Genomic DNA, 26,633 nt, shown 5'->3' on the forward strand with positions numbered 1-26,633 from the left:
CCCGTCCCGTCCGATCCGATGCGAGACTCAGACATCGTCTACAACAGAGGGGACACAAGGCCTTTGAGAGGATATGTTGGCGACAAATGGGACACGCTTTCAGGCGACCATCTGGTTGAACAACGCTACAAGCTGGTCGACGCGCTTCCGTGATGAATAATACTCAGAATCACACAGACAGTCAGATTGGTCCGCTTCGACTCATGTTTCTCTCACTATCGTTGGGAACAGAAAAGTCGTATACAAGAGCGGAAGAAATCATGTCAGTCACAACCCACATGCCCTTCCATACGAGTGCTGGTGTACAGTCATTCATTCGTCGTTTGATACGTGTATTCATATAGCCATCTCTTAGATAAAAGTCCTCATAAACTCTCCCAGCGCCATGATAGCCATGGCCTGGCCATATGGCATACTGGTGATGGCGATATCCTTGTAATGCTGCAAATCGTGTCCCATACCAGTTCCAAAACTTGTCTGCTCCAGCTCACCCTCCGCGCTGATGCAACCCATGACGGCCTTGATCGCCTTGACTGCGCTCTGGAGGTATACGTCTCCGCTAATATATCGTTTCCGACACGCCTTGAGCATACCGTATGCAAAACCTGCTGTGGCCGACGCCTCTTCGTAGCTGCCTTCTGAGACAGGAATATCAAGAAGTGTGCGCCACATGCCGTTCTCGCCTTGCAACTTCAGCAGTGCTTGACATTGCGACTCAAGGATGCCGATGAGGAATTGACGGAGGGGGTCTGTCTCCTTGAGGTCAAGCAACTCAATGAAATCCGGAATCGCAATCGTCAACCACGAGTTACCACGCGCCCATCGCGCGCGCGCAAAGTTGTGGCCGACCTCCAATCCACCCTTGTCCTCCCACTTCCAGCCGTGGAAGAACAGGCCTGTGGATGTGTCGCAGAGGTACTGGCAGTGCAGGATGAATTGGCGCTTTGCTTCCTCTACGTATTCTGGTCTGTCGAGCGTAAGACCAATCTTTGCGAGAGGCAGTGCGCTCATCATAAGCGTGTCGTCCCATAGTTCATCCTTGTTGAACGAGTTGTACGTCTCGTGTTGGAACCCGCCAAACTTTGTGCGGGGCAGTCCATGCATCACCCACTCAGCCCACGTGTCTAACCAAGGCACAAACGTCTTGTTTCCTGTCTCTTCATACAGATATGCCAATGTGAGGAACGGGCTCATGGTGTTGATATTCTTGGTTGTACCCTTGCTGAGCTGCTTCTCGAACCAGCCCTTCATAATGTCCATGGTTGCAGTGCTGCCCGTCAGCGTGTAGTAGTGCCACAGACCATAAAGACCTATGCCATGTGTCCACTCCCAGCCGTCCCAGCCTTTTGTGTCGATAACGCGGCCATCGTCGAGTTTCAGGAGGAACTCGCCCGTTGTGTCGTGAATGTTGATCAGGTTGTGTGTTAGAAGGAGGATCTTCTCGTCTATTTGGCCTTTGGTCAGGCCGTGAACTGTGAGTGTAGACATGGTGGACGCCTTCGTTGAGGTTTATCGCGTTCGCAGAAGGTGTTTGGTGGGCTTGTCGCAAGCAATCGAAATCTGGAGCAAGACAGGCAAGAGTTGAAGGAGGAAGGTATCGAAAAGACCAGATGTTATCACACGCGTAGTCTGCCAAGTGGGTATTACATAGAGCCCGTCGGTCACACGCGTCGGTAGAGCTCAACCCAGATACAGAGCGGGGAGCGAAAACTGGGGAAGTCTCAGGGTCCTCAACCGCGTCTATTACATCTGAACTGCATGCAGCTGCCAGATTCCATCCAGATCTCGTGCCCTGTTGCACCGACTCGTCCATCTCTACCCCGACTGGGAGCTGGGCACACGTGGTGTTGCTCCAGCAGATGGGTTCCTGGAAGACGCGGCTCTTTTCTCGTGTCAAGCATCAAACACCAAGACCTTTGACGCCCACTGCTCAAACCTCCCAAGTCCACTGCTAAGATCCCAAAATGGGATCTCTGCCGCACTCGCACTGCATTACGCCGACGCTCGTTGAGGACTATACCGATAGCACCGACGTCAAGGGTCACCAATCGCTTATGTCTTGGAGAGCCGGAAGGCACCGTGGTGGGAAGGAGAACCGCCGTGTAGGAGCTTGGCCGCCTGACTCGACTCTTCCTGGGAAGGAGAACCGCCACCGACGATGCAGGCGGACGAAATCTTCCACCAGCCGCCGCATGCCAGGGAACAAAGCTTCGCATGCCACTCGCACGAGCCTGACCCATCACATGCATTCCCTCTCACACCCGAGGGGCGGTTCGGGATCATCTATGCCGATATTTTACCAGACTTGGACCATTGCCAAGTGGTGGCGCTCTCCACACTGCTTGATCCTTCACAAGCACTCCACAAGACTCCACAAGCTGTTTGGACGGCACCGTGGCGGGGTTGGCGAACCCCAGAGACTAGCGACTCAAGATGCAGCATTGGCGCCCACAGGGTCGCGCATGCAGCACGCCTTTCCAGTATGCTACGTCAAACCGGGATACGGAGACAAGGAGAAAGGAGATAACAACGACTCATCAATATTGGCTAGACATTGAGGTGCAGGTTCTTATCCCAGGATTTGCGGAGTAGCCTGCCAGCATGGGGTAGCTGGAGGCCGGGGAACGCTTGGACGGACAATCTAAAATCGGGTAGAAATATCAACTCGACCGCTCTTCCACTTTTTACCAGCTCACTGCGAGTCCTGGGGTCTTTCTTTTGAACCTCATTCTCTTCCGCTGTCAATTTCTCGGAAGCCTATTTTTCAAGATGGCCACCGCCAGAGCCAGCGCCGATGGCGTACACAACGCACCCGAGACTGTTCGTCAATCGGACGATAAGAAGGACATCACACAGGTCGAGCGCGTACTCTCCGTCGGAGACGAGAAAGGCGAGCATGCGGACTACAACCGTATTGACCAGGAAGTTGCCAAATACGCAGGCGCTTCTGAAGTCTTTGTCTCTGAAGAAGAGAACAAGCGGTTGAAGAAGATGATTGATCGGCGTGTACTGCCCATTATGGTCATCACGTACTTTTTGCAATCGCTAGATAAGGGTACCATGTCCGCTACCTCAATCATGGGTATCCGTGACGATGTTCCTGGCCTTCTTTCCAAGGAGACTGTGAGTTGCAAAGTCTGTGGGCACTAGTAACATGTACTGACTCGTGACAGTTTGGGTGGCTCACCACCTGTATCTACCTCGCTGTGCTTGTCGTCGAATACCCAACCAATTGGATTCTCCAACGAGTACCAGTCGCCAAATACCTTGGTTTCAACATCCTCGCATGGAGTACCGTACTTGCCTGCCACGCCCTCTGCTTCAGCTTCCCTGCGCTCGTTGCTGTCCGAACACTCCTCGGTATCTTCGAGGCCGTTTGCCAACCGGCTTTCTTGATCATGACTGGTCTTTGGTACAAGCGTGAGGAGCAGGCTCAGATCGTTACTTACTGGTACATGATGAGTGAGCGGAATACAGTCAACCTCATAGAACAACGACTAATCTCTTCATCTAGACGGTGCCCAACAGATCGTCGGTGGTCTTCTCGCATACGCCTTCTCTACAATCAGACATCCTAGCTTCAAGGCGAACCCCGGAAATGCGCCGATTAGGTCATGGCAAGCCATCTTCATCTGTTACGGCTGTATCTCTTTCCTCTGGGGACTCTATGTCATTTTTACACTTCCTGATAGCCCTATGCGCGCCAAGTGCTGGTCTGAAGAAGACAAGAAGCTCATGGTTGAGCGTGTCCGCTCTAACCAGACCGGTCTCCAAAACAAGAAGTTCCGTGCCTACCAGTTCAAGGAGGCTCTCCTCGATCCCCAGACCTACTGCTACATGGGTATCCAGATCTTCACTACCCTCCCCACTTCTGGACTCGGTGCCTTCTACAACATCATCATTCAGGATCTCGGTTTCGATGTCCTCCAGGTTCAACTGCTCGCCATGGTTCTTGGTGTAGTCATTATTGCCACACTCATGGGCTCAGCCTGGATGGTCAAGAAGACAAAGCAAAACCTGTTGACCATGGCCGTTTTCATGATCCCAGCTTTTACTGGCACAATCGTCATCATGACTGTCAAGAACACTAACAACGCTACCAAAGCTGGTCTACTGATCAGTTATTGGATCATCTTCACCTTCTGGGCTGCCCAAGGTCTCGGCATGTCCATGCTGACGCGAAACGTCGGAGGTCAGACCAAGAAGTCTGTCTGCATCACCATGAACTTCTTTGCTTGGTGTGCCGGTAACGCCATCGGTCCCAAGGTCTTCTTTGACGGCGACCCACGCTACCTCAAGTCGCTCTCTATCCATCTCGGATGTTATTCTGCGCTACTTTGTGTCATTGCCTTCCTGAGATTCAACCTCATGCTACGCAACAAGAAGAAGGACCGCGAGTTTGGAAAGGAGATTAGCAACGCTCACGGATTTGACGATCTGACGGACAAGGAGAATCCCAACTTCCGTTATGTTTACTAGGAAATATGTTGTTATGATGGGACGAATCAAGAGCACTGTATGCTGTTGTAGCTACTGTAGCACTTATCATACCAGACAAAAATTGCATAAGCGATGTTCTTGTTACTCATCCCAAGCTTGCTCCGCCTACTACTTAATATGCTTATCCCATAATTACTTACCTCTGCATTTCTCATTGGAAGAAACTTTCCTCGTCGACCGCTGCTTGCGATTTTACGCAAGAGAAACACGTCTCTCTAAAAAGCAAAGTCGTCCGTTTGCTCGCGCGATCGACAAAGTACCAAATATTTGACAGGCGTTGAGCATTCGTTCTCACATGTTCGGAACGAAAGCAGCCACGTGCTAACGCGAATGCTACGTGATTGGGGCGTTGGCTTGGCCTGCCCAAGTTCTAGTGACTCTGTTACATCCTCATTCTGCGTTGACACCTTTCCTGGTGGCTACCGTGCTACAAAGTAAACTTGAATGACGCCTTCATAGAAGAGTTGGTCTATATGGCTGGTACGTGAACTCCCAGAAGCCGCTGCAATATGGGAGATGTTGCTAATTTTCACGAGAAGTCAATAGAGCGATGTCGCTTGATTGCCTTGGAGCTATCGCACTACCTAAGAAAGCCTTGTTTGGGGCCAAGTCAATAGGTTGAAGCTTTTCACGGCGGCTGTCCCAATACATAGATTCCAAGGTCCCATGGATATCGAACCTGATATCATTGCGCCCATATTGTTACGCGTGGACACCCTGCTTGTTTTGGCGTCCAGAAGTCCGGACTGTGGAGTGGGATTTGGAACGAAAATGTTTCGTGTATATATTTTGCTCGTCATATCAGCCTTTAGGCAGACACACTGGTATCATCGGCTGTTCCACTGATATTTGTCTGGTATGGCAGCTCCTATCATCGCTTCGCGTCATCGTCTACATGCCCTTCCCTATCCAACATCTCGTTCTTTTTAGCACTCCCCTCTAACCCCGCTAAAATTGCCTTGTCCTCTCCCGGAATGCGCATCTCAAAAGTATCCCTCACGACCGCATATTCATAGTACCCACATCGAGCAATCGGCTCCGTCTTCCTCACATCGATCTTGCCATCAGTCAACACGCGCTCATCGATGTGCACACCGATTACCTTCCCTATCACCACGTCTGCTGACCCCATAGGCGGGTTTCCAGGAAGTCGCAACGTAGTGTAGTACTCGCACTCGAACTTCACCGGACTGCGCATCACCATTGGGATCATCATTTCCTTCCTGCCCTCGCCACTATTGCCAACTACAACAACTCCACTCAGCTTACTGTCCTCCTTTTCTACACCCGCCTTCTCAAACTCGTCAACACCATATTCTTCTTGCACTGCACTCCTGTTTACTTCCTCCCTTAGCTCATACGTCGCTAGATTCCAAATAAACTTTCCTGTAGCTTCGACGTTGCGGACAGTATCTTTCTGTGAGTTGCTAGGCGTTTGATTGGCGCTAAACATTACGTATGGCGGGTCGAAGGTGAGATTGTTGAATTGAGAGTAGGGAGCTAGATTTGCGTGGCCATCAGGTGAGAGTGTCGATATCCAGCCTATCGGTCGGGGAAGGACGCATGCCTAGGTTGGGCTTAGTGGCTGCTAAGAGAGTTTTGAGTGTACATAATTCTGATAGATGAATACTGTTTCTGATTGTCTTCATGGCGTCTGGAAATCTGGCAAAGCATACTTACTTTGAATGGATCGTACGGTAATCCGTGGTCTTCTTTTCCAGGTTGGTAGAACATTGCAACTTCGTTGACGTGTACTTCCCTACAGCTATCTCTCGTGATTCGCTTCTTTTATACCTAGGAGATCTGTAAAGCCGTATTTATCGACCTGGAAGTTTCCGATCATCGAATCATCCTCAGGTAGACGTTATGTGCTTGTCCAAAGCCGAACCACCTGTTTGGGTCTTTGTCTGCCAGTTAACGGGTAGACTGCGGGGAACCATTACCTGTCGGAATCGGCAAACATAGGCGGCATGTGCCTCTACCCCCCACTAATACCGACACCATCACTTTTGCAGTAAAGGTCCTTTCCAACAAAATTGCCACATTGAGACGAGTACATTGACCATGTATCTATACACATCTTCTCAAGTGTCTACAAGCCTCAGCTGTCGAACTCGCCAACAGCGCAAAACCCCGACCTAACACAAACAATGGCATCAGAAACCATCCTGATAACAGGCGCATCCTCCGGTCTCGGTCTTGCCTTCGTACAACACTATGCTTCCTTGCCATCACGGCCCAACATAATAGGCATCGACAACCAATCCTTCCCAATCCAAATTGACAATCAACAAGGGACCAATATTCAATTCCATCAGATTGACATAACATCAACTTCCAAGATCCAAGACCTTGCATCGATACTCAGCTCCATACCCATCAACTTAGTCCTTCACTGCGCCGGTATCCGGGGTCTTGTTCCACGTATCGTGGCTCATGAGAAAGATAGCAACAGGGTCGTCGCGGCAGCAGAAACACTGGAAGCCATGGATTACCCGACCATGATGAAAACCCTTGAAATCAACACCTGGGGTACTTTCAACGTTATCAGATCGTTCTTGTCAAACCTCCAACTAGCCGCTGTTACTCAAAGCTCATCAAAACCTAAGGTCGTCATTTTGTCATCTCGAATGGGCTCGATATCCGCGAACACGGCGGGTGGCGGGTATGCATATCGTGCCAGCAAGGCGGCCCTGAATGCGGTAGTGAAGAGCTTCGTCATCGATATACCGGATGTGCAGTTTCTGATGCTGCACCCGGGACGGGTGGAGACGGGACTGGTGGAGTGGAAGGAGGAAGGAGCAATTGGGGTGGGGGAGAGTGTGGGGGATTGTATGCGGGTTTTGACGAGTATGACCGAGGAAGGATGGGAGAGTGGGAGATTGGTCGACCGATTCGGCGTGACAATCCCCTGGTAGCAAGGATACTAGATCGAAATATGAAGGGCACGCTGCATTCACCTGTGTATCTCTGCATTTGTATGGTGTATCTTGAAATCAAATCGCTGCGTCTGTCCTGCCGCTTTTGCTCATTTATCCGTACATTGTGATCTCCATCTCATATTTCTGTCTATGACGCCTTGGTATACATGAAAGAAAATAGAGCCCTATTTGTGCGCGATATATGCTCCCACATCATCCGCAGACATGGACCGCCTTCGCCGATACAGCTCCAGTGGCAGTTTATGCACCAAGCTGCGCGGATGTTGCCAATGGATCGTAAGGGCTATAATTGATGCCACCAGTGGTTGTGCCTACGAGCTTGATAGACGTAACCGACGGATCAAAGGGAATGTAGTTTATGCCGCCAATGGTTGTGCCAGTAGGCTTGACAGCCGCCGTCGATGGGTCATAAGGACCATAGTTGTTGCCGCCAGTCAAAGTCGCAGGCAAAGACATGACCTTCGTTACCGTTATGACCGTGGTGATTGTGATAGCCATGGAAGCTGCCTCTGAAGCCATCGCGGAGAGATGTCCAGTGTAGGAAGAGGTGAGTGTTCTCGAGGCGGAAGGCTCGTACGGGCTGTAATTATCACCACCAGTCCGAGTCGCAGGCAGCGTCATGATTTTCGTTGTCGTGACGATAGTTGCTATTAAAATCACTTCAGGGTCTGTCTTGGAAACCGGCGCTGGAAGACGCTTGCCGTAGAAAGAGGCAAGAGTGGTTGGGGTTGGAGCAGATGTTGACGGGTCGTATGAGCCGCAGTTAGTACCATGAATCATTGTTGTAGGCAAAGCCATGAGATTGTTCGAAGTGGTGATGGTAGTCGTTGCAACTGGAATGACAGCTTGCTTTGCAGTCGTTGTGGAGTTGAGGACTGTTTGAGCTATCTCGGATGCGAGGCTGTTCTTCGGGAGATCACTACCGGCGCCGTTCTGGTAAACTCTCACGGAATTGATAAGATAGAAAACTTCCTTGAGCTTATCAGGGTTAGCTGCAACGAAGTGGTTACAAGAGTCGTCGTGGGTTTCTGCAGCGCAACCTGAGTAGCCAGCCCAGGTATCGCCACCCGCATTCTTGCCACAGAAGGTAATGTTGACAATCTTTCCATGTCAGTGAGTACTGGCACGAACGAATACGGGAATACGTACGATCTTCATCTTCTCCAACGTCTTCTGGATGTCACAGCTGTCCCCAACAAAGTTCATCACAGGCTTGCCCCATCTGCTAGGATCGGGATGATCACCGTCCAAGCCCGAGGGCTCACTGCCTCTAGCGAAGAACCAGGCCTTGATGCCACTATTGCTGACCTCTGCTGCCCAGACTCCGCCGTGGCGATCATTGAAGGCCTGGCCGAAGGAGCCGTCAGGACCATTGACTCCACAGTTGTGACCACTCGAACACTCAAGGTCGTCGCGCGTCTGTCCGGTACCGCCATTATCCCGCATCTTACATGGCATCTGAGCAGTGTGGATGCTGAGCTCGTTCCAACTATTCTTTGAGACGCCTTCGATAATGTCGAACTCGGAGTACCAGTCCTCTTGGTCAGCATTATCGTGTAGAAGCCAGCTGCACATGGTTAGCTGCTGCATGTACGACGAATCTCACAGAGAACAGGAAGCGCGAAATGCCTTGAACGCCTTGGAGGTAATTAACTGTGGTTATTCCAGGTGGGCAAGCTTACAGAGCAGGCCACATGCCACATCCACTAGGTAGATGATCAAAATCGGCAATGAAGAGCCCATTATCAAACATCTGAACTCCCTCCAATCGTATGCTCTTGCGGCCATAGCCCTCACCAGGCTCCTTTGGAGTGAGTACTTGGTTTGTGTCGACCCCAAGACGAACCTTGCCGTCCTCGATACGGGCAAGTCCAAGTTCAGTTGCTTCTTCCTTGGAGATATAGAAAGCGAGACCATGAGTGAACTTCTCCCAGCCGTTGTAGAAACGGAAGGAGCTATCGTCGAAGAAATTACTTGCATCGTATGTCGCCTTGAGCTCGTAGCCCGTGGCGAGGGAAGCCACTGAGGCGACAGTGAGGAGGGTTTGTAAGATAGCCATCGTTGAATACTCCTGTGGAAGCTGGAGAAGGATAAGAAGAGGAACGCGAGAGTGACGAGGAGGTCTGACGCAGAAAGTTTGAATCATATAGACTATTTACCCGTGCACATACCGTCTCGCCTGGTGAGAGAAGGTAGCGGGAAGGAGCGACTCAGGGTAGTGAAGTGAGAGAAACCATATTGAACTGACACTCACAATACCTTGTCTTTACCGTGCTGTGAAGCGAATTATAGGTGATATATCCTAGGCTGATTCATATCTGACTTTTGCACCATCCAAGGTCGGTATTAGAGATGTCTTCAGGGTTGAAGATGGCATCTGAGTAAGAATCGTATCCTGCGATAGACTGGTAGACAGCGTGGTGCTACTCTTAACATAAAAGACCCGCTCATTACAGAGTGCGCTGGGTATTGATGGTATTTCGAGAACGCTGGATGTGGGCAACCACAGCCGGCACCAACCGCAATTCTTCTATAAGTCAACGTTTGGTAGCAGCTTTGAAGCGCACGCTCAATATCGATAGGCATGAAAACCAGGAATATGACTTGATGCCACTTGCGAAACGACTGAGCACGCCGATATCATGCTTGATCACCCACCGTCTTGCTTATATCATCCTCACGAGCATCGGCCAGTGTGCCTTGTTCGCCTATTCTTGACCTCGCGCCCGAGATCTTGCCCGCAGTCTCCAGTCCTCCCTCGATACCCTGTACTAATCCGTCTAATGCATCGAAGATATCGGCTTGTTGGTCCCTCGCCTCGTTCAGCCTGTCCAGTCCAGCCTGACCCTTTCCCTTGCTCTTCCTCGGTATCTCAACGCCTTGAATCCGGAGCATGTACCCTTGATCTGGCGCATCCTCATCGAACGACGGAGCTGTTCGCACATCCGTTTCCGTTATCTGCCACTCCGACGAAAGCGACTGCGCATCTGCGATGGTTCGTCCGTCCGCCGCGACATCGATTATGAGGTAGTGTTCCTTGACACCCGGTATAGGTGGGGGAAGCGGTGACTCGACTGGTGAGGCTTGCTCGTCTCCTTCTTCACTTCCCTGGTTGCGTCGTCTCTCACCACCACCTGGCGCATCCTGTGGGAGGTACTTTGTATCATCCAGCCCTAAGCCTCGCATCGATGCGGCGGTTATGATGGTCGGGTCGTCGTCTGCAAAGACATAGTGTGTATACGGGTGGTAGTGCTCGCCCGACGTTGTATCTTCGATTAGAGTAAAGAAAGGTCGGAAGTTCGGTGGTGGTAGCAACGGCTGCTCGAAACTAGGCTCGGGATACGGTACATCGTCATCGTCCTCTGGCGCATCGCCAGGCTGCTGCTGCTCGCGGAGCTCGTCGTCGGGAGAATGTTTGGCGCGCTGCAACGGTGTTGATCGTGGAGAGTACGACGCGTGAATATCTGAGAGGGGTTCTGTAGTGTCGAGGTTGTTAGACATGTTGTGGGGATTGATGGAAGGCTGGAGTTAACGGAGTTCTGGGAGCTCTAGTAAGATGCGTGATCGATCGATAAGGGACGTGGTCCATGCACACTACCCTACCAGCATCAAGGATACGTAGGTATGAACCAAGTACTGAAGTACAGAGAAAGTCGCAGTGTGAATAGGCTGAGGTATGTAATGAAATCCTTAGGGTATCCAAATCCAAACGCCGATGGTAACAGTACTGTATAATCCAAGTATCGCTTCGAATGTGAAGCACTACTGCCCCAACTCCCAGCCTATACGCGAGAAGCATGTCGGTAACGAGCCTCTTCAGAGATGTCCGTCATCAGTGCTAAGGTCTGAAGGCTACAGTGGGCTTGTATCGGGTTCTTGCGGCTGTGTTGGGGTTTCTGTGGCCGTTGGCGCGTCTTGACTCTTCGACTTGAAGGCTGGGAATGCAAGTCAGCGGGTGTTCTGTGAGCTTCGAGCTGTACGTACGCTGACGACACATGGGACACTTCTCTAGAGAGCTCTCTTGCTTGAGCCAGGAGAAAATACAGTGCTGAGACACGTTAGTTGTGGGCGCAACAGGTACTCTCTGAGGATGTAGGCACACCATGTGAAAGGAATGGTTGCACTCTCCCAGCACTATATCATGTTAGTCTTCATCGACCCTCGTCATCTTCAAACGTACATAGTGGACACTCGTCTCCAGGAAACTTGCACTTGGAGCAAGTGCTATCGTAAGGGTTGCGACAGATACCACAGACATCGTCATCTGGCATGTCCCAACGCCATGCGGCGACAGCATTCCATTCCCGTATAGTGACTTTCATCCTGTCCTTTGTCGCGCAATGGGTAGAACACGAAGTTGGCGCGCAGATTGAGTGGGACGCAGATCAACAGCACCAAAACATGCTGAGGCGGCAGATTTACGGCGGTGAGGGGCCACGGCGCGTTAATTCCGCTACCAGTAGGGTCTGAGCTCAAGCTGGAGCTTCCAGCGTCATCATAATCACAAATTCGTAGACCATACAAATGCCGTTATCCAAACGCGTAATGCTATCATCTTCTGAATCGATCTTTATATTCGAGCGCGAAAAAACGCGTCACATGATGTTATACTCGACTAAAATTGCGTGCGCGTAAGGTAGATGGCACTTCGACAGATTTGCTGAGTTCCCCGCACTAATCTTGAAGCTTACTGCGGACCCTCCTCTGTACAGAGGATGCAGATAGGGAAGCTTGACCTCGCCGTCTACTCCACATATCTTCGCTCCTTCTTCTTTCTCGCCGACCAGGACACCTTTTCTAGTTCACTGTATCCACCGTCCAGCTTCCAATATGTTCGTCCTACGCTTCCGCTGCTCTTTACGCCCACTCTCTTCCACTCCCTCTGTCCGCTTCCCCATAGCTGCAAGCAGTAGACGGACAATGTCTTCACACCACCACTTCTCTTCTTATCTCGTCTCACCATCCGAGCTCAATTCAGCTCTGAAGCATAATGCTAGCAAGCTTTCTTCAGAGCCGCGCATCGTCCCGCTTTGCGCATCCTGGTTTTTGCCCAACGATGGTAGGAATGGGTACAATACTTTTATTGAAGAGCGTATCCCGCGCGCTCGTTTCTTCGATCTCGACGCCGTCAAGGACATTCACTCGCCATATCCGCACATGCTTCCTTCTGCCGAAGACTTCGCAATCGCAATGAGACACCTCGGTATACGCCGTGAAGACAGCGTAGTCGTCTATGATACAAAGGAGCTGGGTATCTTCTCAGCCCCAAGAGTTGGTTGGACGCTACGAGTCTTCGGACATCCAAATGTGCATGTGTTGAACAACTTCCGCAAGTGGATCGAACAAGGGTTCCCAACGGAGAGCGGAGAGCCAAAGGAGGTTGCGCCGACCGAGTATGCAGTGCCGAAGTTGGAGGAAGAGAGGATCGTCGCCTTTGAGGAGGTCAAGGATATCGCAAGAGAATTGGGCAAGGAGGGTGCGGATGAAGTGCAAATATTGGACGCGAGGAGCTTAGGCCGGTGGAAGGGCATTGATCCGGAGCCTAGAGAAGGTATGCTTCTAGCTGCATAAGAGACACTACAACATGGTGAAGCTGACTCTACTAGGCCTTTCATCTGGGCACATTCCGCACTCCACCTCTGTCCCCATCACGGACCTTCTCGATTCGAAAGACAAGACGCTTCTCCCTGCCTCCGAACTCCAAGCTATCTTCAAGTCCAAGGGGGTGGATCCGTCTAAGCCAATCATAAACAGCTGTGGTACAGGCGTCACAGCGGCAATCATCGACGCTGCATTGTCAGAAGCTGGCTTCCCGGCACAACAGAGGCGCTTGTATGATGGCAGCTGGACCGAGTGGGCGCAGCGCGTGAAGCCTGGCGAAGGTCTCATCCGGAAGACGGAGTAGATTGGTACGTAGACTGGTTGGAGACGTGATGAGTTTCCTTAACAAGTTGATACCCCTTTTCTTTCGCGTATATTCTTTGTATCCTCGAATGCATGATATGATTCCGACTTTATGCCAATGATGAAGTATGCATAACTTTCTTGCTGGCCTAATTCGTTGTATTCGTCAATGTGATGCAATTTTGTGATTTTTCATGCTCATCAACAACGTCTACTCCTACAGGAGTAACAGCTGTTGAATATATTCAACGAGATTCGTTTTGGTATAAAAATAGTATCGAAACACCAAAGGCATGGGGTATACGCAGAGATCTAGATCCGACCACCAGAGAGATTGTCGTATCCAAATGAAAGATATGCAAGAAGCTCACCATTCGCGCAAGTGACGCACAGAGGAACGGCAGAACATCGGAGAGTTGACTTCTCAAGACTGTGATGACTGAGAAGCCTGTAATGCTTGCGGTGTCTGGGATGATGGACAGGGCTGTTTCGGGTCAAGGTCTGTGTCCGGGTGTAAGGAGTCAGTGTATGTCTAACACGTTGCTCGCCCATAGACACTTACATCTATTGAAGAATTCCCTGACCTGTGGATTGGCACCCCCCAGAGGTTTCTTTGGAAGTGCCACAACGTCGAGACCCTTGAGCGAGCGTGCTCTACTGACTGTTCAAAATATTAGTCTATATATTACAGCTCTATCAATGAAGCGCAACTTACGAGCGACGTAGAGTTGGCTTGCCTCAAAAGCCTCCTTGAGATCTACAATAACGCGATCCAGAGTCATGCCCTGCGACTTGTGCACAGTAATGGCATAGCCTGCGACAAGCGGAATCTGTGCCCTCGATAACAGGCTGAGCTTGCCCTCATCTCCATGCTCGTCAACATTTCCGAGTTCGTTGCAAGGACAGTCCGCGTAGATGACCTTAGTTCGGCCGTTGTCGAACCGAACAACTGGCCATGGCTGGCGGCGGTTCCGATTGGCGTATTCTTTAATTTGCCCTTGGGCATATTTGGCATGAGTACCTTTGAGCTCACCGTAATCGTCTTTGCCCTCTGCTGCGCGGGGTAGCTTGTTAGGGTCAAATTCCTCAAATCCGATGATCAGGCCTTGTGAGCCGTTTACAAGGCCGGCGTCGGGTTCAAGATTGGCCTGTAACACCACGCGCATGCCCTCCTTCAAATGCACAATAGCTTCGTAGCGATGCTCTCTCTGTGGGACAGTCAGTGATATTCGGACATTCGCAGAGGTCGTCATACTAGTTGTTTGAGAGTACCATCTTCTTTCTGTTCACAGTATTTTTCCAAAGATGTGTCTTCGCGATCATTCCATACGAAGTTATCTAAACACTTGTAGGCGAGTTGCTGTGAAGGAAGCTTCGCAATGTTTTCTTTGTTTATACGGTCGACATCCCAGCGCTTGGAGAATAGTCGGATGGCGCCTTCGGTTTCTTTTGTGTGATTGAGCAGGATATTTGCGTGATGCCTAACAATCTCACCATCTAGTATGTGTCAGTACATGTTTTCAAGTTTAATTATATGCGACAGTGGCGTCTCAATGATGGGCAACTATACCTCTGCGAATTTTCTGGAGTATGGAGATAAACTTCCTGTCGTCTTGTCTGTGAATTTCTGTGAGATTGATATGTTCGAATTTGCAATCCTGCCTGTGTCAGTGTTGCTGCCGTACGAGTCGGATGGAGTATACAACAAACCTTCCACGCTTCGCTACGGAAGGCCCACTTGTCGGTGTCGAACCAGAAATCATAGCGACATTTAAGGTTCTCGCAAATATGATGTAGCTCTCCTTCTCTCTTTTCATGAATGAGCTTCCATCCACACCCCATACAATGCTGGAAGGGCTTCACAGGTGATAGTTGACAAAACTACGGTAATTAGCATATCAGCATCGAATCTTGTAGAGTGACTTACGTCTCCGGTAACAACGACTTGAACGCCGCCAAATGGGCCAGTGGCTTTGCCGGCGCGGCTGGCCTTCATGACTTCGCTCAATCGCTCAAATTGGAGGTTTTCAATCATGCTGATCTCATCGATGACTAGCACGTCGGTCATGTCGAACTTCTTCCAAGTTTCTTTGCCGTGAGCGGCTGCCTTCAACACATCCAACGATTTGTTCATGCTGTCCACTGTCCAACCAGCGAAATTCCAGGTCGTTTGTCCGCCAACGTTAAGCGCGGCGAGATTAGTTGGCGCTACAATCCGAACGTTCTTTCCTTGCTTTTTGAGCAGTGGAACGAAAGCCTTCAAGATAGTAGACTTGCCACATCCTGCAGACCCAGTGTAGAAGACGTTTTTCCCGCCGTCCACGATGAGATCTACGACTCTCTGCTGTTCTGCGCTCAATCTTATCTCGGGATCAGAAACGTTCTTGTTAGCAGTAGTGTTCGGTCTTGGAGACTTTGCTGCAAGCTGTGACTGCCCTACAACGTGTCCTGCTTTGGAAGGTGATAGATCGTAGTTTGCGTATCCTTGGAATCGATTGGAAGGTGAGGTTAGAAGGGGGTAAGTGTACTTTGGAGGAGGTGAAGGTGTACGTTGAGCCCTGTGCGCATCGTATGTCGGAGCAAAGTTGTAGGACTCTTGCTGCCGCTCCCTTTGGCGCTGGAGCGCTATTTCGACGCGGTATCTGTTTTCGTTCATATATTTCCATGCATCGTCTATGGTACGAAACTTCTTTTGCCAACCACCACTGTAGCCTTTAATCTGTTCGAGAACGGTATCATAGTTTGTATAGATACCAGGCACTTTCCCACCTGCTACCGCGTAGTATACAATCTTCTTCGCGGAGAGATTGGGCTCCTGAACATATAGCCCAGCATTCCGCAGATCTTGCGGCAGGACAGGTTGTTTTGAGCTCGTCATCTGTTGCCTTGGTATGCTCTTCGTTGGCTCTGGGCTCGAAAGTATCTCGACTGGGTTGTGTTGAGTTCCGTACTGAGGCCCACTATAGGCTTGGGCGTGATCTTGCGTGGCAGAATGGACTCTAGGGCTGGTTGGCGATACGGCTTGTCTAGGTCGCTTTCTGAAGGCGTCAGGATGTTCTCCATCTGACTTTCGTTTTGTTGGCCTCTGTTCTGATGCGTCGTTTGGCCGCAATGCAGCCATAGGTGGAATATTTTCCATGTTCGACATTGGCGGGAGCAAGCTGTCGGAATGGTACTGCATGTACGTGGGGTACTCGACAGGTACGGTTATGGAAGAAGCGTAACGCAAAGGAGTGTAATGCGAGTACTGCGGCGGAGCGGCCGTGGGACCGGTAGTCGGAGGGGTATTATTCATATACGCGTCCAGCGCATAATCATCTATACAAGCGGTGTGAGCTCAAAATTTGGTTCGCGATTTCAACGGGGGACAGCCAACACGTACTGCGTGGGCACGGCGAGGTGATAAGAGGGATCGAATGCGCCATGGTATCAACTCACGATGCAAGGTCACCTCTCACTAAAGCCCATAGAGAACATAAATTGACTGATATAATCATGTATTATCGATGGATATGGCCAATAGGGACGAGCTCGATAGATGCAGCCGCGATGCGGGGTGCGGGAGCGATTATGAAAGAGGTGGTCGCGCTCCAGCCAACGCGACAAATCGCGTTGGCTATCGCGCTAGCGCAAGCTAATGTGGGGTCCCGCCTGAACATGTGGAGCGGAACGTCCGATACGTCAGACGTTTGCACAGAAGAGATGCTGGTAGCATAGTAGGCATGTTGGTCGGATCATTTCAGAACAGGTGCTTCATACCGAATGTGTTGTCGTGTTGCTATATCGGACATGTCCAGCGCAAGGCCATGAATCATTCTCCAGTGCTCATTATAGCTTCTGATGTAGCCCGACTACGACCTTGTCCCTTCTTTTGCATCTTGTTCGCCCTACCAGCCTTTGCCCGCCCATTCCCTAACCATCCTGGCTTCGCCGTGACAGGCTGTAGGAACCCATCGATGTGCACACCACCAAACGTCCGCTCTTCGTTGTCAGAATCGTTGGTTCTAGGGTCATAGCCGTGGACTCGCATGCAGTGCTCGACCACGCGATAAGGTAGAGCAAAGTCTTTTTCGTGCCCATAACAATCTACATGCGGACAACGCAATGTGCCGATCTGGAAGAAGGGTCGCTTAGGTGTTGGAGGCTGCGGGATTAAGGAGACGGCCGGCGGCGGTATAGCTGAAGGTGTGTAGAACACAGGCTCGGAAGCAGGCTTCAAAGCAAGAGTCTCGTGGAAGTGCATAAATGACATGCTCTCACCAAACAGAGCTGCGCAACGCTGAGCCGTACGTGCAATAGCTTCTCTGTCCCAACCCTGTACAGCAGCTAACCCAAGCACTTCACTCCAATCCATAAGGCCTTCCCTCAGCTGCAGTTCTTGTGTTTCTGAAGCATCGCTACCACCGATGCTGCTTGAGGATCTGCGACGTTTTCGTTCGCGGGTTATGTTGTTGGACGCCTCCCAGTCAGATGCTCCACTTGAGGTAGCATCACTATCGGGAGGCCTTCTTCCATCTTTGGCAGTCTTTGTTCCTGGTTGTGCTGTGTGAGCAGCTCGCGCCGATCTTGCACGCGAAGGAGGTCGGGTGCTTGATCCGCGACTTGTTCCACCCTTCGATCGGGCTCGTGATGTAGACCTTGACTCCGGCGCACTCGACTCTGCACCTGATGTGAAGTCACTCATGGAGGAATCTGCCGACCCGCCGCGACCGAAATGGTTGGCACGAGTTCGGCGGATAGCCAGTGCAAGCTCGTCTAGCTTTCCCATCATGGCCTGGATCGTTGGCTGTAGAAGCCGCTGTGTTCTCGCGTCGTCGGCTAGCAAAGTCGGCTCGGTGAGTCTCTCGTTACGAGGTTTCCTGCCACGTTTCTTTCCAGTCGCATGATGGCGTTCATCGTCGTCGCTATCGTCGTGTGCTTCGTCTTCATCTTCCGGTGGAAATGGAGCCATGGACGTAGAGCGCGACTGCGCGCGACTGGGGCTTTGAGATCGTGACTCGCTGCGTGAAGCTGTTGTGTAGTCGCCGGCGTCGGATTCAGACGAGGCCGCTTCCCGGGAGTTCCATCTCTCTTTGGCCAGTCGTAAAAATACAGCTTGAAGTTCGTCTCGGAGCTCATCTCCTACATCTTGTGTGCCTATGCCTGTGCCTGTGCCTGCAGAAGGCCATTCGACGGTCTGACCGCCCGCCATGCTATCGCCCAGCTCGTCGTCGGAGTCCAAGAGTGATGCTGGGGGCAGTGGCCATGCCGTCCACTCTTTGGAAGGCACCATTGCCGTCTGCACGAAGCCTGCCGCATCCTTGTATTCGAGGTCTTTGCCAGCCTTCAGCCAGTTGTCCCTACTCTGCCAGTTTTCGAGCTGCGCCGTGGCTTCCTCGGGTCGTCGTAACCGCCGCTTGAGCGCATGGGCGTTGTACAGATGTGCCGCAAGATCTGTGTCTTGGATCTGAGCGAGCGAATCTGCTACCTGGCGATCGGCCTCGGTGAGGCTCTGCCATGCTTGGGGTTGGCCGAGAAAGCGGTTCGGGCGCACCGGTTCGTCGTCGTCGTCGTCGTCTTCTTCTTCTTCTTCCTCTTCCTCCTCGTCGGGTTCGTCCCGTGCGGACCCGCTATCGGTGTCTAGGTCATCGTCTATGTCGAGTGATATCGGCACATGGAGATTTGGTGCTTCTTGCGCGTTGCGCGGGTCTAAGACCTCCTCAACTGACGGCGATGAGCGTGCAGAAGGAGAAGAAGGAGGTGACGACGAGGCATCAGATACGTAAGAGGAGCGAGATGGCGCGGCGCTACCACCAAACAACGACATCTTCGTTGCAATAAAGGTCAAAGCGAGCTTGTGGCTGTCGTGGTATCAGCATCTGCCTTCTGCGATCCATCCCTCGTCGCGCTTCAGCGTCGCGGCCAAATTATGGCGGGGTTCTCGAAAACGACGCGCCGTCACGTTGGCGCTATCGGCCTGGGTCGCTACCATCATTCCACAGCACATGTCCCACTCCCAACTGGGTATCCCAGAACACAGCTACAAAGCGATCTTCGTCTTACATGGCTTCTCGGTACCTTGGCTTATCCAACGTACCCAGCCGGCGGATTACTGCAAGTGTAGTTGAGGAAGTACTAGCGAATACCCACCGTTGGATCTGCACCTAGCCATCAGCAAGGCTAGACATTAACCGTCTTTTCTACCGCGGGCTCTAACCACACATCAACACCAACAACTTATCCTGTCATAATTTCACCGACATCAACTGCGCGTTGCGCGCGTCGCAATGTAAGACACATGATGCTAGCTTCCCATTGAGAATAGTGGCGACACTGTTGACATCTACCATCACGTATCGCCCCGTCTCGAAAACAGGGTAACCTTCTCCGCAATATCATCATTGGTAGGTGATACCAAGGACGCCCTGCACTGCCGTATTTCCAAGCCCTGCGGAGGCGCATCCACTGTGACACATGAGCGTGTACAGAACTTTCATGGCTAGGTAAGAACTCTGTTGGAAGCAGAACGAGAATGATTAGAAACATAGATTACGCAACGGTTACACCTGTAGACCTCCACGCAGCTTCACGGTGGGTGAAGTCAAAACCTCCTCTCATTTCGTACACACCGTCAATGCTCCGGAGATGCCACCGAAGATCGTGCCAACGACAGACTCTCGACAAACCACGAACTCCTCCAAGAGTCGGGCGAACGCTCCGAACGCGGCGCTTCAGCGGGGTCAGCATGAGCAATGGCATTAAGACAGCGGCAAGACTCATCAAAGTACTGCGCCTGATCTGGAGAAGAGTCCAACGGTCAGCAATACCGGTGATCAATGTCAAGGCACAAGGTCCGCGCTCTTGCAATCGGCACTAGAGAGCATCACCCAAAACCATCAGGCACCATCACAAACTTAGCTTTGGTAGTACCATACTGCACTTAAACGCTCTTGTACAGCTTCCTTCTAGGCTTCAGATAGTGAAACCGCAAGCTATTCGACATCCTAGCCCTTGATTCCTACGCATCGAATGCAATAGCCACGGCGCTACGTCAGCACGTGAGACCCCGGCCCAGTCCCCTATTGACGGGCTGTTGCCAACCCGCATGAACTTAGTCGTGATGCTTGTCGTCGATTGTTCCGACAGTGCGATCTTACTTTTAATTACACTTCAGCTTACACAGTAGGACCGAGCCGGAAGAGCCACCGCATATACAATCACTCGCTATGTTTTGACCATATAAATACAACACGTCTGGTGGTCGGTAAGAGAAGTATTACCACACACTCCTTACCTTTCTTATCTCCCTGCAAACCTACTCCAGTCATGCGTTCCTTTGCTTCTATTGCCGCCGCCGCGGTGGTCGCCCTTCCTTTGGCCATCGCAGCGCCCAACAAGGCCAACAAGATGGATGCCAGCTACTATAAGCCGGAGCAGGTTATCGATACCGATGTCGTGATTATTGGTGGGGGTGGTATGGGTGCCTACTCTGCTATCCAACTCAAGGACGCAGGAAAGAGGGTTGTGGTCGTTGAGAGCAAATCCCGTATGGGAGGTCACACAGAGACTTACATGGATAACGAGACTGGAATTCCCATTGATATGGGTGTGAAGCTATACCACGACGAACCTTTGGTGCACCAATGGTTCGCACGCTTCAACCTTTCCACTACCCGGTTCAACATCCCTGCTCTCCCGACGCAGAATGTTGACTTCAGGACTGGGCAGGTTTTGCAGGGTCTGCCTGCTCCTAACCAGACAGCCATGGCTATTGCTCTGCAGAAGTACGGTGCGGTTCTCGCCAAATATCCTCAACTCGAGGGTGGTTTCTATTTGCCAGATCCCGTTCCCGAGGATCTGTACATGCCCTTCGGCCAGTTCGTCCAAAAGTACGACATCGCTGATGCGGTACAAACCATCTTCGGTCTCACTTCCGCCTTTGGTGACATCCTCGAGCTCCCCGCTCTGCAGCAGATGCGCACCTTTTCCCTTGGTCTCTTGAAGACTATGCAGAACTTTCAGACCAGCTCGGTAATGGACAACAGCCTTCTTTTCGAGAAACTTACAGCCGAACTCCAGGCTACCAACTCTGTTCTTCTATCCTCTAAAGTCACCAAGACGCAGCGTGTGAGCAAGGCTGATGGCGGCGTCAAGGTCCTTGTCGAAACACCGATGGGCTGCCGTCTCATTCAAGCGAAGAAGATCCTTATGGCTATCCCCCCTACTCCCGAGAACCTCGCCAAATTCGACCCTAGCGGCGATGAGTTGAAGATTTTTAACCAATTTACATCTGTCGGATACTACACCTCTATCATCAGAAACGCTGGCCCTACGAACATCACACTCCAGAATCTCGCTCTTGACAAGCCATACGCGCTGCCACCCATGCCTGCTATCTACAATGTCAACCCCACCGCCAACCCAACTCTAAGTCTCGTCTACTACGGCACCAAGGTTGGTCAGCATCTGAGCGACGAGGAGGCTAAGGCTGCGATCATCGCGGACCTTAAGCGCTTCCAGGCTGCCAACAATATGACTGAGACTGAGCCGGAGTTTGTCGCATTCAGCAACCACAGCCCATACAACATGTTGGTCGGTGAGGAGGCTACCCGCGCCGGATTCTACAAGCACCTGTACGGACTGCAAAGCAAGCGCAACACTTTCTGGACAGGTGCCGCGTGGAGGGCGCATGACAGCTCTTCCAGCTGGGCTTACACCAGCCAGAGCGTGCTACCTCAGCTTTTGGCAAGCTTGTAGATGGAGCAAGTATATAGTGGCGGATCACTATGCTGATGGACAACAACCGGGCTGTTTCCTACTGCTTTGGTCGATTCAGATATCTCCATTTATACGCTAATATAATGTCTTCAATATTTGTATTATTAAACTATCCTTGATTAGCACATTGCAGTCTTGTTCAAGCTTGATGTGACTTCATACAGCAATTTCGAGCGCGTGCTATAGGATACAACAATCTATCTATGATACTTGACTGGTACATGGGTCCCTGACTGTTACTAGTCTACCATGGTCCCTATCTAGACCAGCACGCTAGACTACTCATCCGATACTTCCTACCCTCGTGCACTTCGACCCGAAAATCCTCTCATGATGGCTTCAACATCCGCAGATCAAATCCGACCCGAAGGCAACCACTCTCTTTCCACGCCTGTTCGATTCCTCATACTATCTGACACACATGGGGCTAAGTTACCAGAAAATCTGCCACCATGCGATGTGCTGCTTCATTGCGGCGACTTGACCGAAGACGGCACCCCAGAAAGCATCTCTCTAGCCCTCCAACATCTAGGCAAGGTTAAAGCTAACCTGAAACTTGTCATTAGTGGCAATCACGAAATATCGCTGGACAAGTCCTACTGGCTGTCCCAGGGCGGAGAAGAAGCTGATGCAGAACGAGCGCTCGGAATGGTGAGCCCGAAGGCAAGCTCAGAGGCGAGCGAGAATGGCATCACGTTCTTATGGGAAGGTACATATACCTTCACGCTAGCATGCGGCGCGACTTTCAGGATATACGCATCACCATACACTCCTGTCTACGGCACATCGGCATTCCAGTATCATTCTAAGGAAGACCGATTCAACTCTGCAGGCACCCCGTCGTGGGCTCAGAACGTTGGTACCGAGACCTCGACCATTCCCAACAACGTTGACATCGTCATGACCCACGGCCCAGCGAGATACATACTTGACGAGATTGACGGTCATAGTGCGGGGTGTGAACATTTGCGACGCGCTATCGCGAGGGTGCAACCACGATTGCATTGCTTTGGGCACATTCACTCGCCGCGTCGCGGCTTCTACGAAGCGCATGTGCTGAGGCACGAAGGACAAACGGTGCTGGAAGGCGATCCCATTGGATCGATATCGAAAGTATGGATGGGAGAGAATTCATGTCGTAAGAAAGGATTCAGAAGCTTGACTCCGGGCGCCGCTCAAGAATTTCGAGAGAATAAGCAGCAGACTCTGTGCGTCAACGCAGCAATGGAGGGTGATGAGCCAGGCGTGCTTGAACACCCACCTTGGCTGGTCGAGTTGGATTTGCCCGTGCAGACACTGTAGAGATGGCATGGCACGGTGGGATATACGGCCGGCAATATTTTGAGTCTCATTTACGTGCGTAAGCTCTTGAGAGACATGGGAACACCTGGTTGGTCGAGCTTGGACATTGTGGGGCGCTGCAGCTCGCAGTCCGTGGAAGCCGGCGAGGCGTCCCAGATCGCATGATGCCTATCTCGCGGTCGGTAGTAATGACCCCCGATCATGGACATATTGAGTTATCCGGTGGGCCACTATGCATCCAATTCTACAGCTCATTGGTGCATCGCAAATGCCATAAGTAGTAGGGTTCGCATAGTATTGAGGAATGATGCATACAAAGGTAGAAGGCTCGCTGCTTATGCCTTTGGCTTAAGGATAGTCATCTCCAGCGCATCGAAGCCCCTCATTGACAAACTCATAACTAAGATTCCCTTTCAATCAAACCAGCAACACACCTAAAATGGCGGCATCTTCTTCGCTCACGCTTTATCGTCCAGGGCCATCAAATGCGCTGTCAACACGTTCATACTCAACCTCGCTCATCTCGTCGCGTCTGTTCAGCCAGCAGACTGGTACAGCAATCGCGACTGAACTCCTCTATCGTATACTCATCGACATAATCAACCGCTTCCTCTGTTCTTTCCAGCGCCTCGCTTCCCGTGGCATCGACGAGGCCTCATCCTGGATGGAGCGCAAGCTGCAAGAGCGCCGCGACAACCTCAACGCTGCCAAGGCCAGTGCCAGAGAGGGTCTAAAGATAGTTGAAGAGGTGGGCAAATTAGTTGAAGACCGTGGCTTTCTAACTTGCCCAATGACGGGTCATGCCATGGATGCCACAGCAGAAGGCAAGAGGGAACTACCTGGGCCGCCACAGTGGATCCGGGGAGTACTCGCTGGTATCGATGAAGGAAGGATGGTAGAGAGAGACTTTTGGATCCACACGCATACCGGATGAGGATGGGACACCGATGTATACGAAACGGTATCATCAAGAACTAGGTGATTGGCGCGGCGCTGTACTGGTCCCAGACATGCGCTGAAGGTTGAATCGCATCCATGAAGCGTCTGTTACCACAGAATGGCTCTATTCCAGGGTAACCGCCCTTTGCTGCAAGCCACCAGCTCGATAAGAGCGTTCTTCCGGCGGCCACTGAAGTTGCGAAAGTTTCTTCGAGTGCCATCTCAACGCAATCGCAGCATCCGAGAACGACTTCGAAATGATTCTTCCAAGTCTGAGGGCGATTCTTCGAATCATGTCCGTGGCAGGACTGAATCACGACATTACCTTGATGAGCTCTCTATGATACCCAAAGGTTGCACATAGTCCTACGAGGGCGCTCTAGAGGATCCGGACTCTTTTGATAAGTTTTGCATTACTTGTCAGCCCCCAATATATGCGCATTTCTAATGTAGCCACCGCATCGACCATGAATTCCCACATCTTTGATTCGAACACCTAGCTTATCGTGCGCTCTACTTTTTTACAATAGCTATCCTGCCAATACCATGTGTGTCTCAACCTACTTCCTCGCAACTATCATTATCTCCTAGGCTGTTTAAATATGTGACATGTTGTCTACCTGCCGTGCTGCTACAACAGCATCCCGTAGGTGGCTTATTTCTAGTACTCTTGTCCTGCCGAGTATTGCTGTCCAGCTATCTCCTTTGGAGCATATGTGTCTACCGAGTACAGTGCCCATGCAGCACGCCATATAGCCTCCATGTTACCTTGCAGCCGGCACGAGTGGGCATCAGAGGTGGTGCATAGCGGACTAAGAGCAATCCCAGCAACGGGAGTGAGAAGCTTTGCGCGGTTAGTAGCGGAGCAGGCGCTTTTATCTATCGCTGTCAACGTTTGAGTGTCGGCGTTCACTGCAGGCGCGAATGCGTAGCTTGCTGCTGGCAGAGTTGCAAGTCCGACACCCACTTCATTAACAGTCAGCATGTAGGCCATCTTAAACTCCTCGCAAAGAGAGCGTCATTATTGATGTCGACGATGAAGATTTTGACTTGAAGAACATGAAGTCACGTCATAGCTCACTGCTCACTGCTTCTCAGACACAGACTTGCTCAGCTCATCTAGACTGACTCGACTTACAGCAGGATTTTCTCTAAGGCGATCAAAGCTCACACTATATAAACAAAGCTTTTGGTTGCTTCCCACGCCTATCTTCTGCGATTGTTGTTTTAAGAAGCTCGCCAAAAACCTCTTTAGTTGTCACCTAGGTACATCAGAGCGCCATGCTCAAGAGGTCTTGCACATTGAGGATGTAAATATCCATGTCTGCTGTGAGGAGAGCGCATAATCCAATCTTTTGTTTTATGTTATGATCTTCTCGCTTCTATTCATGCTCGCTTGTCTGTTCTTCTCCTACACCGTCGCACTGGCTGTTCAGCTCAACCTCAGTGACTGCAATCAAGCCAAAACGCGTCTCGCACACTCTCAATTGCTGCCTTGTGTGCCCGATTTCCGAGTCGCTCTCACCTGAAGTTGCCGCTCGGACCATGTCGCTTTGCGTGCTCCTACTGGGTGGATTTCCACCTTCACCTAGCCATGCCCGCGCGTCCGCCCTTCCACTACCGACGAAGACCTTCTATACCCGCTCTATTGAGCCCACCTACACCTCACTGTCACCGGCAGAACCCCGGCCGGAGCTTGAGTCCCGGCTCCTAGCGTTGTCCGCGCTTGGGCCAGTAGTTCGCATATATAAAGGACGTTTCCACCCTTCCACCTACACTCTTTTTCTACTAGCAACAACAAATTCTACCTCAATTCAAACCTCTCTATCATCCTGTCACTTTACGTTATATCAAACTTTCTTCTCCAACTTAATTCGACCATGGCTCAACACTCCAACACCACTCCGGATCACTTCGATTTTGTCACATGACATCACACCTTCACTTGCATATCTCGGCCACTTGCAACGTTATGAGCATCACTCTTCCTCAATTAACATCACTGCTCAACAACACTCACACCTTACTTGGTCATCGACACTTCAATCAACCTTGGTCCAACCTTGATCCAACATGACCTCTATCGATGATCATCAACAACCTTTGATCACCCTGAGCCATGGTCAATCATTCGCCTTCCTCTTTCGACTTTGAGCATGGTAACTATCCTCTCCCTCCGTCGTTTCTTCCCCCATCTTTCTTTTCTTATTATCAGCCTGCTAACCTTTTCAAATTCAGCATGCTGCCTTCGGACCGCTTCAACCGCTTCAGCTCTCCACCATAGAGCCT

The 26,633-nt window shown here is 51.2% G+C and overlaps 12 protein-coding genes across 12 annotated transcripts; 6 read left to right on the forward strand and 6 right to left on the reverse strand.

Moving 5' to 3' along the window:
- Positions 1–351: 351 nt before the first annotated feature.
- Positions 352–1,488, reverse strand: J4E82_007087 (uncharacterized protein; the record flags this gene model as incomplete). Its single annotated transcript, XM_051733336.1, has 1 exon — positions 352–1,488. The coding sequence occupies one exon, from the start codon at positions 1,486–1,488 to the stop codon at positions 352–354; it is 1,137 nt and encodes a 378-aa protein (XP_051586938.1).
- Positions 1,489–2,769: 1,281 nt separating this feature from the next.
- On the forward strand, positions 2,770–4,479 carry J4E82_007088 (uncharacterized protein; the record flags this gene model as incomplete). Its single annotated transcript, XM_051733337.1, has 3 exons — positions 2,770–3,123; positions 3,174–3,462; positions 3,515–4,479. The coding sequence occupies 3 exons, from the start codon at positions 2,770–2,772 to the stop codon at positions 4,477–4,479; spliced, it is 1,608 nt and encodes a 535-aa protein (XP_051586939.1).
- An 892-nt stretch (positions 4,480–5,371) lies between these two features.
- J4E82_007089 (uncharacterized protein) lies at positions 5,372–6,234 on the reverse strand (the record flags this gene model as incomplete). Its single annotated transcript, XM_051733338.1, has 2 exons — positions 5,372–6,067; positions 6,181–6,234. 2 exons carry the CDS (start codon positions 6,232–6,234, stop codon positions 5,372–5,374), a joined length of 750 nt encoding a protein of 249 aa, XP_051586940.1.
- Positions 6,235–6,650: 416 nt separating this feature from the next.
- J4E82_007090 (uncharacterized protein) lies at positions 6,651–7,418 on the forward strand (the record flags this gene model as incomplete). Its single annotated transcript, XM_051733339.1, has 1 exon — positions 6,651–7,418. One exon carries the CDS (start codon positions 6,651–6,653, stop codon positions 7,416–7,418), a length of 768 nt encoding a protein of 255 aa, XP_051586941.1.
- A 264-nt stretch (positions 7,419–7,682) lies between these two features.
- J4E82_007091 (uncharacterized protein) lies at positions 7,683–9,501 on the reverse strand (the record flags this gene model as incomplete). Its single annotated transcript, XM_051733340.1, has 3 exons — positions 7,683–8,543; positions 8,592–9,009; positions 9,125–9,501. The coding sequence occupies 3 exons, from the start codon at positions 9,499–9,501 to the stop codon at positions 7,683–7,685; spliced, it is 1,656 nt and encodes a 551-aa protein (XP_051586942.1).
- A 581-nt stretch (positions 9,502–10,082) lies between these two features.
- Positions 10,083–10,943, reverse strand: J4E82_007092 (uncharacterized protein; the record flags this gene model as incomplete). The annotated part of the gene is made up of 1 exon (XM_051733341.1): positions 10,083–10,943. The coding sequence occupies one exon, from the start codon at positions 10,941–10,943 to the stop codon at positions 10,083–10,085; it is 861 nt and encodes a 286-aa protein (XP_051586943.1).
- Positions 10,944–11,294: 351 nt separating this feature from the next.
- Positions 11,295–11,764, reverse strand: J4E82_007093 (uncharacterized protein; the record flags this gene model as incomplete). Its single annotated transcript, XM_051733342.1, has 4 exons — positions 11,295–11,377; positions 11,427–11,490; positions 11,545–11,576; positions 11,623–11,764. 4 exons carry the CDS (start codon positions 11,762–11,764, stop codon positions 11,295–11,297), a joined length of 321 nt encoding a protein of 106 aa, XP_051586944.1.
- Positions 11,765–12,362: 598 nt separating this feature from the next.
- On the forward strand, positions 12,363–13,347 carry J4E82_007094 (uncharacterized protein; the record flags this gene model as incomplete). The annotated part of the gene is made up of 2 exons (XM_051733343.1): positions 12,363–12,993; positions 13,049–13,347. 2 exons carry the CDS (start codon positions 12,363–12,365, stop codon positions 13,345–13,347), a joined length of 930 nt encoding a protein of 309 aa, XP_051586945.1.
- Positions 13,348–17,157: 3,810 nt separating this feature from the next.
- On the reverse strand, positions 17,158–19,152 carry J4E82_007095 (uncharacterized protein; the record flags this gene model as incomplete). The annotated part of the gene is made up of 1 exon (XM_051733344.1): positions 17,158–19,152. One exon carries the CDS (start codon positions 19,150–19,152, stop codon positions 17,158–17,160), a length of 1,995 nt encoding a protein of 664 aa, XP_051586946.1.
- Positions 19,153–20,651: 1,499 nt separating this feature from the next.
- J4E82_007096 (uncharacterized protein) lies at positions 20,652–22,082 on the forward strand (the record flags this gene model as incomplete). Its single annotated transcript, XM_051733345.1, has 1 exon — positions 20,652–22,082. One exon carries the CDS (start codon positions 20,652–20,654, stop codon positions 22,080–22,082), a length of 1,431 nt encoding a protein of 476 aa, XP_051586947.1.
- Positions 22,083–22,436: 354 nt separating this feature from the next.
- On the forward strand, positions 22,437–23,405 carry J4E82_007097 (uncharacterized protein; the record flags this gene model as incomplete). Its single annotated transcript, XM_051733346.1, has 1 exon — positions 22,437–23,405. One exon carries the CDS (start codon positions 22,437–22,439, stop codon positions 23,403–23,405), a length of 969 nt encoding a protein of 322 aa, XP_051586948.1.
- Positions 23,406–23,844: 439 nt separating this feature from the next.
- J4E82_007098 (uncharacterized protein) lies at positions 23,845–24,339 on the forward strand (the record flags this gene model as incomplete). The annotated part of the gene is made up of 1 exon (XM_051733347.1): positions 23,845–24,339. One exon carries the CDS (start codon positions 23,845–23,847, stop codon positions 24,337–24,339), a length of 495 nt encoding a protein of 164 aa, XP_051586949.1.
- Positions 24,340–26,633: the final 2,294 nt, after the last annotated feature.

The sequence above is a fragment of the Alternaria postmessia genome (assembly GCF_024291825.1).
Source record: "Alternaria postmessia strain BMP 2775 chromosome Unknown scaffold_45, whole genome shotgun sequence".
Classification (NCBI taxonomy): Eukaryota; Fungi; Ascomycota; class Dothideomycetes; order Pleosporales; family Pleosporaceae; genus Alternaria; species Alternaria postmessia.